Below are 18872 nucleotides of genomic sequence, written 5' to 3'. Positions count from 1 at the left end.
ATGTTATCATAGATGAACATGATACCTTCTCCCAAAATCATATAAAAAATACAACTAAACTACAGAAAAACTATAATTCAGAACCACCTCAAACCTACTTGAATGGAAGTCCTACAACTAGGGATTTAAAGAAGAGGTCACACAGAGATTGGCAGAAGGGGCAGGGATGCAGAACTGGCTGGTCCCACATCCATATGTGGTGGTTTAAAATTGGGAGGGATATCTTGGATGAGGAGGTCCCACCTGAGGAGTAGGGGTCCCAGTCCTTCACCAGAACCCCCAGCCCAGGGTTCCAGTGCCAGGAACACAAGTCCCCATAACTTCTGGCTGTAAAAACCAGCAGAAATTGTGGCTGAATGAGACAAAGGGCTTTTGGAGTCCCAGACAGTTACTTTTAAAACAGCCCATCCGTGCACTACTTACTCAGACTCAGCCCCAGCACTGAGCCCCAGCACTGGATCTTGAATGGCCTTTAAGCTCCAGTGCTGGGGCAACAGCTTCAAAGTAACCAGGGACATACTGGGAGGAACTGAATTGTCCAGAGTCAGGGCAAGAGCTGGAGGGTGGGGAGAACGGCTTTCTGCCAGACAGAAAGTGCTGGCAAAGATCACTGTTTCTTCTCTAAGATCCCTCATCCACAGAGATGACAGCCAGGTGCCATATCTGACTCTCCATCAACCCGGTTCACACTGTTTGCCCTGCCCTGGTGTTCCCTGAGATCCCAGCCCATCCAATTTGTTGGCCCATCCAAACCATTTCCAGTGGCTTTGTTATACAACTGGCCTCTCTGCCTCATGCTTCAGACTTTTCTAAAAATCTTTCAAATAAGCAGCACTTGGCCTCTGTGTACCCCCTACCTCTTGCTAAGCGGCCCCAGGCCTAGAACTAGCAGCAGCCTGCTTTGATTCACAGCTTGGCCTCTCCTGGGCACCTCTAAGGCTGACACAGTAGCAGCCATCTTCAGATTGCTCTGTGATGTGTGCCAGGTGGCCCTAGGCAGAGGACAGGTGGTAGGTGACTTTGCACCTCCCAGGAAGCCCCATAGTCACTGCAGCCAGTAGACAGTTTAAGACCATGCCATTTTACAACCCTATCACTTCCATGAGTGAAAGACTCAAGGCACAGACTCAGTGAGTACCAAAGCCTCATTAAAGCAAGTCTTGTTCTGTAGAGTTGACTCCTACACAGCAGCTCTTCCACTGTAGTCACAGCTGGTCAAAAAGGACGATTGGTCTAAAAGTCAATTCCTCCCAGTGATGCCGACAGCAATCAAGGATCAACTACAACACAGCCCACTCAGGGGAGCACCTGAAGTCCTCAGCTCAGGTGACTGGGGAGGCTGCACCACTGGGCCTTACAGGACACCTACTATACAAGGCCACTCTACCAAGTCTGGTGGTATGGCAGCTGTACCTAATACATAGAAACTGACATAGGGAAGCAGCCAAAATGCAGAGACAAAAGAAACAGGTCCCAAATGAAATACAGGAGAAACCTCTAAAAAGAAAATGAAATGAAATGGAGGCAAGCAAACTACCAGATACAGAGTAAAAAAACAATGGTTATAAAGATGCTCAAGGAACTTAGTGAGAACTTCAACAGCATGGAAAAAAATAGAAACTACAGAAAAGAATCAGTCAGGAATGAAAGATACACTGACTGAAATGAAGAAAAATTTACAATTTACAGGGAATCAACAGTAGAGATGACGCCAAGAACCAAATCAGTGATTTGGAGTACAAGGAAGCAAAAAATACCAATCAGAATAGCAAAAAGAAAAAAGAATCTAAAAATATGAAAATAGTGTAAAGAGCCTGTGAGACAACTTCAAGCATATCAACATTCTCATAAGAGGGTGCCAGAAGAAGAGAGCAAGCAAGAAATTGAAAACCTATTTGAAAAAATGATGATAGAAAAATTCCCTAACTTGGTGAAGGAAATAGACATTCAAACCCGGGAAGCGCAGATAGTCCCAAACAAGATAAATCCAAAAAGGCCCACTCCAAGACACATCATAATTAAAATATAAAAGGTTAAAGACAAAGAGAGAATCTTAAAAGCACCAAGAGAAAAGCTGATAGTTACCTGCAAGGGAGTTCCCAGAAGACTGTCAGCAGTTTCCTCAACATAAACCTTGCAGACTGGAAGGAATCTCCAAGAAATATTCAAAGTGATGAAAAGCAAGGACCTACAACCAAGATTACTCTACCCAGCAGAGCTATAATTTAGAAGTGGAGGAGCTAAAGGGGTTCCCACACAAGAAAAAGTTAAAGGAGTTCTTCACTACAAAACTAATATATGAAATGTTAAAAGGTCTTCTTTAAGAAGAACAAAATAAAAAAAGCTCAAAACTATTAACAATAAAATGGCAATAAATACCTATCTATAGGCAATTGAACCTATAAATCAAAATAAATGAACAAGCAGAACAGAAACAGACTCATAAATACAGGAAACATTCTGATGGTTGTCCGGCGGGAGAGGGTTTGAGGGGATAAATGAAAAAGGGAAGGGATTTAGAAGTACAAATTAGTAGTTACAGAATAGTCATGGGAATGTAAAGTACAACATAGGGAATATAGTCAATAATATTCTAATAAGTATGTATGGTGTCAGATGGGTATGAGATTTATTACGATGACTACTTAATAAGTTATCTAGTGTCTACTCATTAGGGTGTACAACTCAAACTAATATAACATTGTATGTACAGTAAATGAAAAATAAAAAAATAATTAGAAACAAACAAGCAAACAAAAAAATTAGAATGTTAATAACATGAAAGCAATCTATCAATGGCTGAATTGATAAGCGGAATATGGTAAATAAATAATGCAATATTATTCAGCCTTGGAAAGGAAGGAAATTCTGACATGCTATAACATGGATAAATCTTGAGGGCATTTTACTAACTGAAATAAGCCGCTCATAAAAGACACTGTATGATTCCACTTACATGAGGTACTTAGTCAAAATCACGGAATAGTGGTTGCCAGGGGTTTGGTGGAAGGAAAATAAAGAGTTATTGTTTACTGTGGCTAGTGTAGCTCAGTGGATTGTGAGGGGGCCTGGGAACCAAAGAGTCACCGGTTCGATTCCCAGTCAGGGCACATGCCTGTGTTGCGGGTCAGGTCCCCAGTAGGGGGCATGTAAGAGGCTAGCACACATTGATGTTTCTCTTCCTTTCTTTCTCCCTCCCTTCTCCTCTCTCTAAAAATAAACAAATAAAATCTTTTAAAAAATTATTGTTTAGTGGACATAGAGATTCAGTTTTCAAAAGATGAAAGAGTTCTAGAAATGGATGGTGGTGATAGTTGCATAACAATATGCATACACCTATACCTAATACTGCATACTAAAAATGGTTAAGATGGTAAATTTTATGTTACATGTATTTTAACACAATGAAAAAACTGGGGAAAAAATGAATGTGTTAAGGTAGTAAATTTGGGGTTTTAAGACTTTCCAGTTTGGGGATAAAACAACAGCAATAACAAAACTGCTAAAAGTTAAGTAGTGTGAGTCAATTCTGTCACAATAACATATGGAACAAGTGTAAGAAAACTGACAGTTTCCTAGTGAGGCTGTTAGTATACAGAATAATGATGTGGGACAACCTCAAATAGAATAGCAAAAATTCTGCTTTCAAGACCAAAGAATTCACAACTTCAAACAAATCAGCATAGCTGTGGGCTGTGGGAAACAATACATAAAACACACTTTCTTCAGGCAGACTATAAATCTAAGGCAAAGTAAAAAAAGTACTACAGTCTGGAAATAGTGGCTATAGGTGCAAACAGTACAACTAATGTGATACATGTCCAGAGAGGGAAAGACTACATGAACAGAATCATCCTAGGTGCTTACAACCAGAATCCCTTATTGATTTACGTATGTAATTTGGATTCTAAAACAGCAGACAAATTAACCTGAAATTTTCTAAGTATAGGAATTTCAGCACTTTCTGAAATTACTAGTACAAAGATATCCTGTTTTTTCTTTAGATCTTTTTAAAAAAAGTCTTGGAAAAACTTGTTCTAAATTAAATCTTAGTATTAATGAGAGAAAATATTCTTTAATCCAGGAAATTGTGAGAAATTTACTAGCAACTCTATGGAGAAAATGTGCTAGCAATGTTTTTAGATAACCCTAGCTGCTTAACAGTTTTTTAGTACACATTCCACAAGTGATTCCAAAAAATTTCTTGGTGGGTGTACTAAAATTTCACCTTGTTACATTACAAAGCCCTTACAGTTAACCTATTAAAGATGATTCAAGGAAGAAATGTAAACCCAAGTTTTACAATTCTAGCCACTGAACTAGCTGTGTACAAGTTATGACAGGGCATTATAAAACTGGTTTCCTCCCCATTAGCAAAATATGAAGCAAACTGCAAATTCTTCTAGATTATTTTAAGTTCAGATTTTCCATTTAAAACTGGGCTGCCTGGTAAAATGAATGCACTGATTCAAAATATTTTATTTCTGCATAAAGAATAAATAATACATTGCTGTTAAGTAGAGCAAGGAAGAGCTGTAGCCCCACCTCCTCTTTCAAAAAGTGGGAGTCAAGAAAGGACTACTCTTGCAGAGTGAGATAGCAAGTTAAGTGCCTGCTTCTTCTCTGGCCTCCAGGCCTCCTTTGAATGAGTAGTATCCACAACACTGGGTGTGAATTCTTCTCTCCAAAAGTCCATCCTTCTTGCTACTCACTGCCACCTCCAGTCTACTGGCTGGCCCTCCTTTCTGAAAGCCCGGAACTTTGAATATCACGTTACCAGACTATACCACCTACAGTCCCTCTTTATTGCAGATATCCAATGACTGTAGTCACTCCCCTCATTTACTGAGCTTTGGCTCACTGCTGCTCTCTCCAGTACTAATTCTCCCAAAATTCTTGGTGATTTCAATATTCACACAGATGATGACCCTTCCAACAATCTGGTCCTCAGTTTACTAACTTATTCTATACTCCACCTTATTTCAGAAATTCACTGCCAAAATCATAACTAGAACATATCATTACTAAAAATTGTATTCTCCCCATAATCTTAATTTGTATCCTACTCTTCAGCCACTATCTCCAGTCTTTCCATTTTATTCTCTCCAGTAAGTCAACACTAACAATTCTTCTGTCTCATACGGACCTACAATCCAGCAACCCTCTCACTTTTTCCCCATCCCTTGCTCTCAGCATACCCTCATTTCCCTCCTAACCCAACATAGATACCATGGTCCATTATTACAATCACTCCCTGGCCCTTCTCTTGCTTGGTCATACTTGGCTGACAAAAATTCTACTCTGGCTTAATCAAGAGGTCCCCTTACTCCATGCTTTCATTACACCATAAATGTGCCAAAGAAAACATACAGTATGTGTTCTTACTTTACATGACCATGAATTTTAAGTACAGCCTTAGTGCTGTTCAGCAATACTATTGTTTCCCTCTTTGCCACCCTCTTAGGCACTATTTCATCAATTATTTTTTTCAAACCCTCATCACCTCCCTTATTCCTACTCTAGCTGATGATCTTACTTCCTATTTCACTAAGAAAATACAAGTAAACAGAAGAGTACCATAAGTTCCCACCACCATTTCTACCCATTACCCTCTGTGATCATACTGTTTGCCTTCTCCCCGTTACAGTGGATGAAATGTTACTCACATCTACCAAAGGCTAATTCTTCCAGTTGTGCAAATATTTCAATTCCTTCTGCTTATTTCAGAATGCAGTTTTCTGCATCATTTTTTTTTCGTGTCTCTGGTGGAGCATTCCAAGAAGCATATAGCATGTCATTATTTTTCCCATATTAAAGAAATATGCCCTCTTGATTTCACACCCCCTTCAGTTTCCTTCCTATTCCTCTGTGACCCATTTTAGAAAAACTCAAGATCTGTCAATCCATGAGTCCATAGTAACTTTAAAAAAAGAGTGGGGAGGGAGCTCTACTGGCTAGAGGGAACTCTACTAGCATTAGTTAGACATGCTAGCTAATAAATGTAGAAGGAATGATATAAGTACAAAATCAGCATTTCACAACTAACAATACAACAGACTCAAGCAGGCAATCACCAATGAAGACTAACCAGGTAAAATGTTGGGAAACAGGATATTCACACATCCCACCAACTAGTATCATTATAAAGAAAAAAAAATGTGCCTTTACAATGAAAAAATCAGTCGAACATTACCTTAACTGAGTGAGCAGAGTTTACAGCACAAATAATGGAACAAATGGACGTTATGTGCCTCCTGATATGAGGCAATGGGAAGTATACAATATCATTTATGGAGAATTCTGGCAAAAAGTTTTTATCTGAATTGTGAGGAAACAATCAGACAAATCCAGATTGTTGGGTATTCTATAAGCCAACTCCTATAGACATCAGGAAAGAATTACAGAACATACTTTGGAATTAGTGAGAAATCTATTATTTTATCAATATTAAATTCTCTTGATGTGATCATGACATTGTGATCATGTAGAAGAATGTTTTTCATGTTTTTGGAAGTTACACAATGAAGTATTTTTTAGGGGTGAAGCATCATGATGCCTATAACTTCCTAACCGTCAAATATCTTAGAAAAAGGACTTATCTGTACTTTAATTTCACTCCCCATTCTCTCTTGATCCCATTATCATTCTCATCCCCTTTCCACCAAACTGTTCAGTAACACTTATGATCTCTACATTGCTAAATTCAATGTTCATTCTTAGTGTCAATGTTACTGACCAATTTCTCACTGAAATGCCTTCTTCACTTGGCTGTCCAGATATCACCACAACCCTAAATTTCCTCTTGCTTTTCTAGTAGCTTCTTCCCAGATGCTTTTAGGTGATCCTTGATTACCTACGCAACCTCTAAATGCTGGAGTGCTCCAGGGATCTGTTTTGAATCTTTATTCATTCCTACCTATAATCACTCCCATGATATTCTTCACTTTCAGAGATCTGTATAATGAAGATTCCCAAATTTTTATCTCCAGTCCTGACCTTTTCACTGAACTTTAAACTGTGTATCTGCCTCCTTGGTGTCTCTATTTCAATATCTAATAGGCATCTTAAACTTAACATCTGACCAAAAAAAAAATTTTGAGGTTCCCTTGCAAACCTGTTCCACCCACAATCTTCATTATCTCAGGACTATTGCAACAGCCTCCTGACTAACTTCCCTTTGTCCTTGCCTCCCATTTTAATCTAGTCTCAAGCTAGCAGCCTTTGATATTGTTAAGAGTAAGTCAGATTCTCTTCTTACTGAATCTATATGAGATGATGGATGCTAATTAAACTTACTACAGCAAGCACATCACAGTGTAAGTCAAAGCATTATGCTGTCTAACTTAAACTTTTATACAGTGATGTATGTAAATTACATGTCAGTAAAACTGAAAAAAAGTCAGATCTTATCACTGATCATCTCAAACACTCCAAAAGCTTCTCATCTCACTCAGAGAACAACTTTGACCCTTTAAAATGGGCTACAAGGCCTTCAGGATCTAGCCCCATGTTACCTCTATGACCTACAGATTGTTCTCTCTTTTACTCATTCACTCATATACTTTTCCCTGCATGGCACACACTCCCTGACCTCTACTTCCTTTAGTCTCTGCTCATGTATTTTTCTTACTAGAGACTCATCTATCTTCCTCTTCACCAGAATACAGGATTTATAAGGTCAAGGATTTGTATATTTTATTCACATAAGTAGTCTAGAATAGTTTCTGGCATATAGTAGGTGCTCAATAATTATTTGAAGGCAAGGTGGGGTACTGTAGAATGTTGAATAAAAAAAAGACCAGCTATCCTTTCACAAGTGTATATCAAACCAGAGGTAACTAGAAAAAAAAAAAGGATTTTATCATATCTAATCTCTTTTAAGATTATAAACAAATAAATACTATGTGTTCATATAGATTACATTTTAAAGATTATTTATATACAGCTTACACTATTTGCAACAAAAATATTACATAGATTAACTGAACTATTCCTCTAGGGGAGGTAATTTAGTATATGTGAGATAAAACTGTACATCATTTATGTATATATTAAAAATTCCCTAATGAGGCACATTCGTGATAAAGGCCATTAAGCTATTACATGAAACACCTTCTTTTCTCATCAAAGTGAGTCAGGAAGGATACCTTTTTTGAAATACACTGAGATGGAAAATACTACTCTGCATACGTCAAAATAACGAATTACGACTTTCTTTAAAAATTGAATAATTCGGAGAAGGAAGATGGCACCTTTGCTCTAGGCAGCGTTTTTCTCGGTTTCTGTGAAGAGGAGGGAAACTCACAGATCTGTGGAGAGGCAGAGCAAGTGGACTGGGTTACCGAATCACTTTTGAAAGCAGGACATTGGGGATTATTGCGATCACTGGAAAACCAGATGGTAGGGAGACAGCTTCGGGACAAAAGGGACCCAGGGATCAGCGTGGGGTCTGGGGGTGTGCAGTCCCCAGGCCCAGTGCTCCAGGGTCTGCCTCAGGGCTCCCAGGAGAAGGGAGTCGCTGCTCCCTCCACCGAATACAGGGGTTGAGCAACTCCAGGGGAGAATGTGTTGCTTGAAGGAACAGATTGGCCAGTTGGTCTGTGAAAAAATCACCCAGGGACTATGAACACCCACCCAGAGACCTGGGAGAAGTGAGGGCCCCCAGCCAACACGATCGCCCCTGGTCCAGTTGGGGTGTGGATCGGTGGAAAACAAAGACCTGGGAAGGACTCCGCTCGCGCCCCATTGGGAGGCCTGACTCTCGTGTGCTGTGAACCCAGGGGGGTCGCGAACTCCATCGGGAAGTCTGACCCGGGCTCGCTGTGAACTGGGGGAGGGGGGGGGGCGTCATGCACTCCATCGGGAGGCCTGTCTCTCACTTGCTGTGAACTCGAAAGAGTCCCGGCATGGTGCTTAGGGCGATCCAAGAGCCCGAATCTCAAAAGTTTGGTGGAGGGGCGCACACTTTCATGATTCCCAGGGAGGGCTCAGTGAATCCCAAAACATTTCGGGTGCCTTCTGAGATCATAGAGCTGGAACCCAGCAGGACCCCGGAGTCCGGAAGAACGCGGCAGTAAGCTCTAGAGAGCGAGTGTGCTTGGGAGCACCCAGGGTACCTGACAGTCTTGCTGAGATCTGATCTGACTGGGAAGAGAGAGAAGCATTTCAAAGGTCCCTCAGCCAGCTGAAGCCAGCAAGATCAGAAAAACTGGTCTGGCCACTTAGAAACCAACAAGAGGTTTTTCTCATTTTGTTTTGTTTTGTTTTTGTGGCTGTTGTTGGTTGATTGATTTTATCTTGTGTTTTATGTGACATTTTATTTTTCAATTCTTATTATTTTTATACCTCGCAATCCCTTATGTTTCTTTTCCTTTCATCCTAATATTATTCTTTCCACTCCAAATTTATCTCTCCTGTACTACATCTTCTGCTTTTCTTTCCTTTCTTTTTTCAATCTTGCAAGTTACTGTAAATTTGTATTATCTTTTTCTCACTTTTCCGACATTTTTAATTTTAATAGTATTTTTGTATTCTTTTTCTTTCTGTATAATCTTCTTTGCTTGGCTGGTTATACTGTCATTTGATAGGTTCCCCCTGGTATCTCAGTCACAATGTGTTGATAATTTACTATTCTTCACCTGTGTTCCATTAATACACCTCTCAAGGTTCTATACTCTTTATTCTTGTTATCCAGATCTCATCAATTCTGCCACGAGACTGTCGCTTTACTATTACTGTTAATGAGACCTAGTTCATACAATTGTAAATACTATTCAATACCCCTACCTGATCTCAGCCCACCTTGCAATTTTCTGAACTATACTATTGTGGGGGTTGTCTCTATTCTTTTACACACTACTCCTATATACTAATCTTTAATCCAATCATACCCTAGAATCTGACCTCCCACAGCCTGACACTTTCTAGATACAACTAACAATCGTCTCGTCCCCAGTAAGAGACTTACCCTCTTTCCATCCTTTCTAAAACGTGGATAGTGGGGTGGAGGATCATGGTTAATACTATAAGGAGCAAAAGGATAACCCATCTCTTCTCTACTGGTTGCTAATGTAAATATCATAGTAGATTGTACTGCTATCTTAAACCATTTCGCTTTACTCCTCCAACTGATCACAAAAAAAAGAGTAGGGGGAAGCTGTGAACACCAGGATACACGAAGGAGATTGCACCACTGAATCTCACAAATATTCTACCACAGAAGTTCACACCATAATTTCAGGGAATCAGAACAGATCAATTTAAGAAGAAGAAAAAAGAAGAAACCTACGAACAATGAGAAAACAAAGAAACAACCCCCAATTGAAGGGAAATGAGGAAGCCTCAAGACAAATGCTAAATGAAATAGAGGCAACTCAACTATCTGATTGATAGTGAGTTCAAAACAATGATTACCAGGAAGTTCAATGAACTCACAATGAGCTATCAGAAATTAGAGGGAAACTACATCAACCTCACTGCAAACTATATAAACATGAAAAAGGAAATAGAAACTCTCAACAAAGGTCAAGAGGAAATGAAGAATACAATTTCTGAACTGAAGAACACAGTAGAAGGAATGAAAAGCAGGATCGATGAAGCAGAAGATCGGGTTAGCGAGCTGGAGGACAAAGTAGAAAACAGCATCTAGAAAGAGCAAGAAAAGGAAAAGAGGCTCAGAAAGAATGAAGAGGGATTAAGAGAAATGCAAGACAATATGAAACGTAATAATATCCGTATAATAGGGATACCAGAAGGAGAAGAAGAAGAACAAGGGATCGAAAACTTAATTGAACAAGTAATGAAGGAGAACTTCCCTAATTTGATGAGAGAAAAAGTCACACAACCCAGGAAACACAGAGAGTCCCAATCAAGAGGAACCCAAAGAGGCCCACCTCAAGACACATCATAATTAAAATGGCAAAATTTCAAGACAAAGAGAGAATCTTAAAGGCAGCAAGGGAAAAACAGGAAGTAACATACAAGGGAGCCCCAGTAAGGCTAACAGCTGACTTCTCAATGGAAACACTTCAAGCCAGAAGAGAATGGCAAGAAATACTCCAGGTAATGAGAACGAGAGGTCTGCAACCAAGGTTACTATATCCAGCAAGGCTCTCAATCAAGATAGAAGGCCAAATAAGAAGCTTCCCAGACAAAAGCAGTCTAAAAGAATACACCTCGACCAAACCAGCTGTGCAAGAGATCCTAAAGGGATACTTTAAGGAAGGGAAGGAAAAGAGAGAGAGAGAGAGAGAGAGAGGGAGGGAGGAACACACGTACATAAAAGAAAATGAATAAGTACCTATCAATAATAACCTTAAATGTAAATGGACTAAATGCTCCAATCAAAAGACATAGAATAAGTCTGAATGGATAAGAAAAAAATGACCCACATATCTGCTGTTTACAAGAGACCCACCTCAGGATAAAAGACCTACACAGGTTGAAAGTGAAGGGCTAAAAACAAATCTTCCAAGCAAATAGAGAGGAAAAAAAAGCCGGGGTAGCAATACTCATATCAGAAAAAATAGACTTCCAAAAAAGGTCCATAAAGAGAGACCCAGAAGGTCACTTCATAATACTCAAGAGAAGAATCCATCAAGAAGACATAAATATTGTAAATATATATGCACCCAACATAGGAGCACCCAAATACATAAAGAAAATCTTAGAGGACTTCAAGAAAGATATGGACAGCAACACAATTATAGTGGGAGATTTTAACACCCCACTATCAAAAATGGACAGATCTTCTAAACAAAATATCAACAAAGATATTGTGGCACTGAACAATAGCCTTGATAAAATGGACTTTACGGATATATACAGAGCCCTCCATCCAAAAGAAGCTAAATATACATTCTTTTCAAATGTACACGGAACATTCTCAAAGACAGACCACATGATAGGACACAAAACAAGCCTCAACAATTTCAAGAAAATTGAAATGATACCAAGCATTTTCTCAGACCACAAGGGACTGAAGCTAGAAACCAACCCCAAGGAAAAAAACCCAAAGCACTCAAAATCATGAAGATTAAATAGCATGCTATTAAACAATGAATGGGTCAAGAATGATATTAGGGAAGAAATCAAAAGGTTTCTGGAAACAAATGAAAACGAACTCACAACAACCCAAAACTTATGGGACACAGCCAAGGCAGTCCTGAGAGGGAAGTTCATAGTGATACAGGCCCACCTAAAAAGGTTAGAAACATTCCAAACAAACAACCTAACCTTACATCTACAAGAACTCGAGGAACAACAACAAAGGCAGCCCAGAGCAAGCTGAAGGAAGGAAATAACCAAGATCAGAGCAGAATTAAATGACATAGAGACTAAAAGCACAATTCTAAGGATCAATGAATCCAAGAGCTGGTTCTTTGAAAAGATAAACAAAATTGACAAGCCTTTAAGCAGACTCATCAAGAAAAAAAGAGAGAAGACCCAAATAAACACAATCAGAAATGAAAGAGGAGAGATTACAACAGATACCACAGAAATACAAAGGATTGTAAGAAATTACTACAAAGAACTGTATGCCAAGAAATTTGAAAACCTAGGTGAAATGGACAAATTTCTAGAAAAATATAATCTTCCAAAACTCAATGAAAAAGAAGCAGAAAGCCTGAACAGACCAATAACAACAAAAGAAATTGAAGCAGTAATCAAAAAACTCCCAACACACAAAAGCCCTGGACCAGATGGTTTCACAGGAGAATTCTACAAAGCATTTAAGGAAGAGCTAACCCCTATCCTTCACAGACTATTCCAAAAAATCCAAAAAGATGGGAGTCTCCCAAACTCTTTTTATGAGGCCAACATCATCCTAATTCCAAAACCAGATAAAGACAAAACAAAGAAAGAAAATTTCAGGCCAATATCAGTGATGAACATTGACGCTAAAATCCTCAACAAAATACTGGCAAAAGATCATACACCATGACCAAGTGGGATTCATTCCAGGAATGCAAGGATGGTTCAATATTTGCAAGTCAGTAAATGTAATACATCACATAAACAAAAGCAAAGACAAAAACCACATGATCATATCAATTGATGCAGAAAAAGCATTTGATAAAGTACAGCACCCATTTATGATAAAAACACTCAGCAAAGTGGGAATAGAGGGAGCATTCCTCAACATAATAAAGGCCATATATGAGAGACCTACAGCCAACATCATACTCAATGGGCAAAAATTAAACTCCTTTCCACTAAGATCAGGAACAAGACAAGGCTGTCCACTTTCACCACTTCTATTCAATACAGTACTGGCAGTTTTAGCCACAGCAATCAGACAAGAAAAAGAAATAAAAGGCATTGAAATCGGAAAGGAAGAAACAAAACTGTCACTGTTTGCAGATGACATGATAGTATACATAGAAAATCCTATAGACTCTACCAAAAACCTGCTTCACCTAATAAATGAATTTGGCAAAACAGCGGGATACAAAGTCAATATCCAGAAATCAAAGGCATTTCTGTACACCAACAATGAAACAGCAGAAACAGAGATCAAGGAAAAAATTCCACTTGAAATAGCAAAAAGAAAAACAAAATATCTAGGAATAAACCTAGCCAAAGAGGTAAAAGACCTGTATTCAGAAAACTATATAATACTCAGGAAAGAAATCAAGGAAGACACAAACAAATGGAAACATATACCGTGTTCATGGATTGGAAGAATTAATATCATCAAAATTTCCATACTACCAAAAGCAATTTACACATTCAATGAAATTCCCATGAGAGTACCAATGGCATATTTCACAGACATAGAACAAACACTTCAACAATTTATATGGAATTATAAATGACCCCGAATAGCTGCTGCAATTTTGAGAAAGAAGAGTAAAGTAGGAGGGATCACAATACCTGACACTAAACTATACTACAAGGCCACTGTAATCAAAACAGCCTGGTACTGGCATAAAAACAGGCACATAGACCAAGGGAACAGAACAGAGAGCCCAGAAATAAACCCAAGTCTCTATGGTCAATTAATATTTGACAAAGGAGGCAGGAACATAAAATGGAGTAAAAATAGCCTCTTCAAGAAATGGTGTTGGGACAACTGGACAGCTACGTGCAAAAAAATGAAACTTGAGCACCAGCTTACACCATATACAAAAATAAATTCAAGGTGGATAAAAGACTTAAATATAAAACATGACACTATTAAAGTCCTAGAGGAGAACGTAGATAGGAAAATCTTAGATATTTTACGCAGAAACTTTTTTACTGACTTGACCCCTAGAGCAAGGGACATGAAGGAAAGAATAAACAAATGGGACCTCATCAAAATTAAAAGCTTCTGCACAGCTAAAGAAAACAGTATCAAAATTAAAAGAGAACCAACTGTATGGGAAAACATATTTGCCAATGATACCTCAGACAAGGGTTTAATCTCCAAAATATATAAAGAACTTACACGACTCTACTCTAAGAAGACAAGTAACCCAATTAAAAAATGGGCAAAGGACTTGAACAGACACTTCTCCAAGGAGGACATACAGAAAATCCAAAGACACATGAAACGATGTTCAATATCGCCAGCTATCAGAGAGATGCAAATTAAAACCACACTGAGATACCACTTCACACCAGACAGAATGGCCATCATAAACAAAGCAACAAACAACAAGTGTTGGAGAGGTTGTGGAGAAAAGGGATCCCTAGTGCACTGTTGGTGGGACTGCAGACTGGTACAACCACTATGGAAAGCAGTATGGAACTTCCTCAGAAAACTAAAAATGGATCTGCCTTTGGACCCGGCAATTCCACTGCTGGGACTCTATCCTAAGAATACTAAAACACCAATTCAAAAGAACCTATGCATCCCAATGTTCATAGCAGCACAATTTACAATAGCTAGGTGCTGGAAGCAACCTAGATGCCCATCAGTAAATGAATGGATCAAAAAACTATGATACATTTACACAATGGAATTCTATGCAGCAGAAAGAAAGAAGGAGCTCCTACCCTTTGCAACAGCTTGGATGGAACTGGAAAGCATTATGCTAAGTGAAACAAGCCAGGCAGTGAAAGACAAATACCATATGATCTCACCTTTAACAGGATCCTAAACAACAAAACAAAGAAACAAGCAAAATATAACCAAAGACACTGAAATAGAGGTCAGGCTGACAGTGCCCAGAAGAGAGTAGAGGGAATTTCAGGGGACAGTGGGAAGGGTTCACGGGAACAAACTTAAAGGACACATGGTCATAAACTAAGAGGAAGGTGGTAATGGGAGGGAAGTGGGGAGCAGTGGGGGGGCTGGATTGGGAGTAAAAAGGAGAAAACTGTAATTAAACAATGATTAAAATAAAATTTAAAAAAAATCGAATAATTCAACATTTTTACTTATATTCCCAATTAATAAGGTTGTATTATCATATTTCCGTAAGGAACTAGACTATCAATAGAAAGAACAGTTTATTCTAGTTGTAACACCCATGTACCTGTTACCTACCTCCCTCAATATTTCCCCTAAGGAATGCAAATCCTGCTGTTACTATACTGTATAACCAAATGTAAAAAGATAGGAAATTTAAAGAGTCTAAACTAAAATTCGTTTTAAAAAACAAAGCAACAAACTATACTCCAGCAAGTGTTAGTGATTAAGAGTACTTATTTTTCTGAAAAGCTTAATATTTTAGAAATTCAAACCACAGAAAAACCAATGAAAGACACAGTATAATCTCATACTGCCACTGTGTGGTTTACTGAAGTATAACATCATAAAAGTCCTGAGGTTCATGGTAATTATTACTGGGAACACATTTTTCTTAAGACAAAAATCCAACAAAATACACAATTGATGTAAATCATACTCTATAGCTTATAAGGTACCTTTGTAAGTATCCAAATTAAGCACAAAAGGTATTTTTAGTCCCACTTTCCAAATAAGTAAACTGACATTCTATTAAGATTAACTCATTTATCTCATTTAACATGTCTAACATAAAATACCTTTACATTTACAAACATTGCTGCATGCATGTATGTGCCAAGGATTCACAGGTAACAACCACACCCCATCTGGGGCCTTAAAAAATACAGTAAAAGACTTAAAAATGCATTATATTCCAGATCATCAATTCTCCCCCATGAACTAACAGTAAAAAATATATATATATACAATGTTGACGATAATTGCATAGAACTGGCACTTTTACTCATTGTTGAAGGCATTATAAGCTAGTATAATCCAATTCCATTTCTGGGAAGCTATCCTATGAAAATATTTGAAAATATGGAAAAAGCTATGGATTATTTATAACATCCTAGATGCTTGGCATCTGGGATTTAAAATTTGGGTTTTGACACTGGTAGTTTTAACAGCTTGTGAGAGAACCACAGGTTGATCCACAGCATATGTAAAGTTGCTATGTGTGTGAGGAAATCACATAACTAACGAGTAAGTAAGCCTGACTGCCAGCATTAGCTTCTCCTTGTGGTCTCTACTAGTTCTCCAAGCTTGGAGACATTTCTAAAATGGGGGGAAAAGAAAGAAAAGCGTCTTTGTTAAAAATTGTTTTTAAAAGTAAAAAATCCCTAAAATAGCAAGCCAATTGTTTGGCTGGTAATAAAAGTGAAGAGAGCTAAGAAAAGTACTGATATTTGTGGGTTTGGAATCATTAGCGGCCTTAGGTCACATTTCTTTTCAATGCCATAGTTCTACTTTGGTGAAAGACCAGAAATATGATTAAATATTCAACAACATAGAGATGATCAATTAAACCACAATCTAATCACTAGGCAGGTGATTTAGGGTAATAGAATTACATATATGTTTTACATTTCAAAATATTTTATGATATTAATATTACATCCACAAACAAAAGGGCCAAGATAAAAATGTACTGTTAAACAGAAGAGGGAACAGTTCTTAATTCATTTCATGAGGTCACCATTACCCCAATATCAAAAACCAACAACACTGCAGGAAATGAAACCTGTAGACAAATGGTCCTCATTAACACAAGTAGAAAATCTTTAACAAAACACTACTAAACTGAGTCTAGAAATATATACAAATCATAATACATCATGATCAAGTGAGATTTATCCTAGTAAAATTATTGCTTAAAATTTCCAGTTAGAAACATAAATGTATCACTTTTTGGTATTTGCACTACATAACTGTATTAATAAAAACAAAGATTAGATATGGTCCATTCAGTATAACTCCAAAATATTTACTATAAAACTTCTCAATCAAGTTAACTTTAAATCTTTGTAAGAGAGAAATGAATACCTCAATTAAAAATACATTCATTTAAAATATATTCATTCAATAAGTTCATTCTAAGATTAGAATTAAGCTATAATTACAACATATTTGATTTAAAAGACAGAATTCCACATTTCTTATAATAAAAAGTCAAGGGCCTCAAATAAAAAATTTCTTCACAAACATCCCCAAATAGTATGGCTGTATTACCTACTATCGGACTTCCTAACAAAGGGTGCTTGAACCCTTAAAGCTGCCTTTGTGCTCTTTTGCTGGACAGTTCTGACAATATAGAGAATTCCTCTTTATGTTACTTTGAAAGCAACTTTACTTCATCATTCTTTTATCTATTCGCAAAAGCACTGAGTTCTGAGATAATAAGAAAAATTAAATCTTTATTTACATATTCATCCTACAAGTACTTGAAAATGAGTATTAAGTTACTTTTTTGGCTTTTCAGGCTAAATTAACTGAGTCCTCTCAACCATAGTTCACATGATAACGCTACCAAACCTCATTTTTTTCTTATTATCACTTCCTGCAAAGGCCAAACATTTAAAATAAATAGTTATGACACAATCCATTTGTTTTAAAAGTGGTTAGTATTAAGAGTAGTTAGTATTAACTACTTTTTAAAGTGTTAATAGTAGTTAGTATTCTTTAATCTAGAGGCTGAAAGAACTAAATCCATGTCAAAGTTATACTTACCTTTAAAAAATAATACATATATGTAAAAAGCAGTAATCTGCAAAATCAATACTGTTTGCAAAGGTACATGCTAATTTGCCAAAGACTGTGGAAAAACCATATACACTAGAAAACAATCCTCATTTATCCTAGTTTTTCATCTTTCTTTAGCTGTGACATACTTTTAAATAGTACTGCATTACTCTAAAAAAGAACAGTTCAAGGCAAATCACTTAATATGCTATACTTTTTGATTATTCACAGCAAAACTGAGATAAAAAACTAATCATTATACATTTTGTATTAGTCAAACCTCACTAATTAAGGTATAATAGGGGTTATAGGTGAAATGTCCATTTATGAGTTACGTATTTTGAAAAAAGTTTAATGACTTTAGAACACATGGTACTAGATTCAAGTTTCTATATCCTGAGAATACTGGAATCAAAGAAAGGTTTACCTTCATAAATGAACAGAAATAATTTGTAGTTAGTAAATCAAAGAAACAGAATAAGCTGGCAAAAGTCAAAACACTAGTCCCTAAAAAACAGAATTAAATGATGTATTCAAATACCATGTTAACTTCCTCCCCCAAAACATTCCTGGAAAATTAGATTATTAAAGTTTATATATCCAAAGACAAGTCAATCTTCTTTTCTGTCCCATCCAAAATGTTCTCAACATGCTAAAATGAAGAAAAACAAGTCAGCACTTAGTTAGTATCTAGTTCTTACCTGGAACCCACTTAATTTCCATTTCCATATCATTTTCTTTGCTTTTCTTTTCTTTTTCTTGAATAATCTGCAAGAGTTGCCTATATTTAGCAATTTGTTCTTCCTCATCTTTCTGACTTTTTTTTGTTTTCCCATCTTCTTCTACAGTGACTTCATCATCACCTAACAAAAAAAAATTCTTTAATACACAGGAATAATTCATGTCTAACCCC

The 18872-nt window shown here is 37.3% G+C and overlaps 1 protein-coding gene across 1 annotated transcript in view; it reads right to left on the bottom strand.

Annotated features, from left to right (window-relative positions):
- Window positions 1-18872, bottom strand: part of ESF1 (ESF1 nucleolar pre-rRNA processing protein homolog) — a 74305-nt gene that overhangs the window by 35078 nt on the left and 20355 nt on the right. The window contains exon 9 of the mRNA XM_036009556.1: window positions 18661-18822. Within this exon, the coding sequence (XP_035865449.1) occupies window positions 18661-18822 (162 nt within the window). The remainder of the gene's footprint in view (window positions 1-18660; window positions 18823-18872) is intronic.

Source organism: Phyllostomus discolor, chromosome 9 (genome assembly GCF_004126475.2).
Source record: "Phyllostomus discolor isolate MPI-MPIP mPhyDis1 chromosome 9, mPhyDis1.pri.v3, whole genome shotgun sequence".
NCBI lineage: Eukaryota > Metazoa > Chordata > Mammalia > Chiroptera > Phyllostomidae > Phyllostomus > Phyllostomus discolor.
The sequence above is the reverse complement of the archived record's forward strand: the minus strand, read 5'-3'. Positions and strand labels throughout refer to the sequence as shown.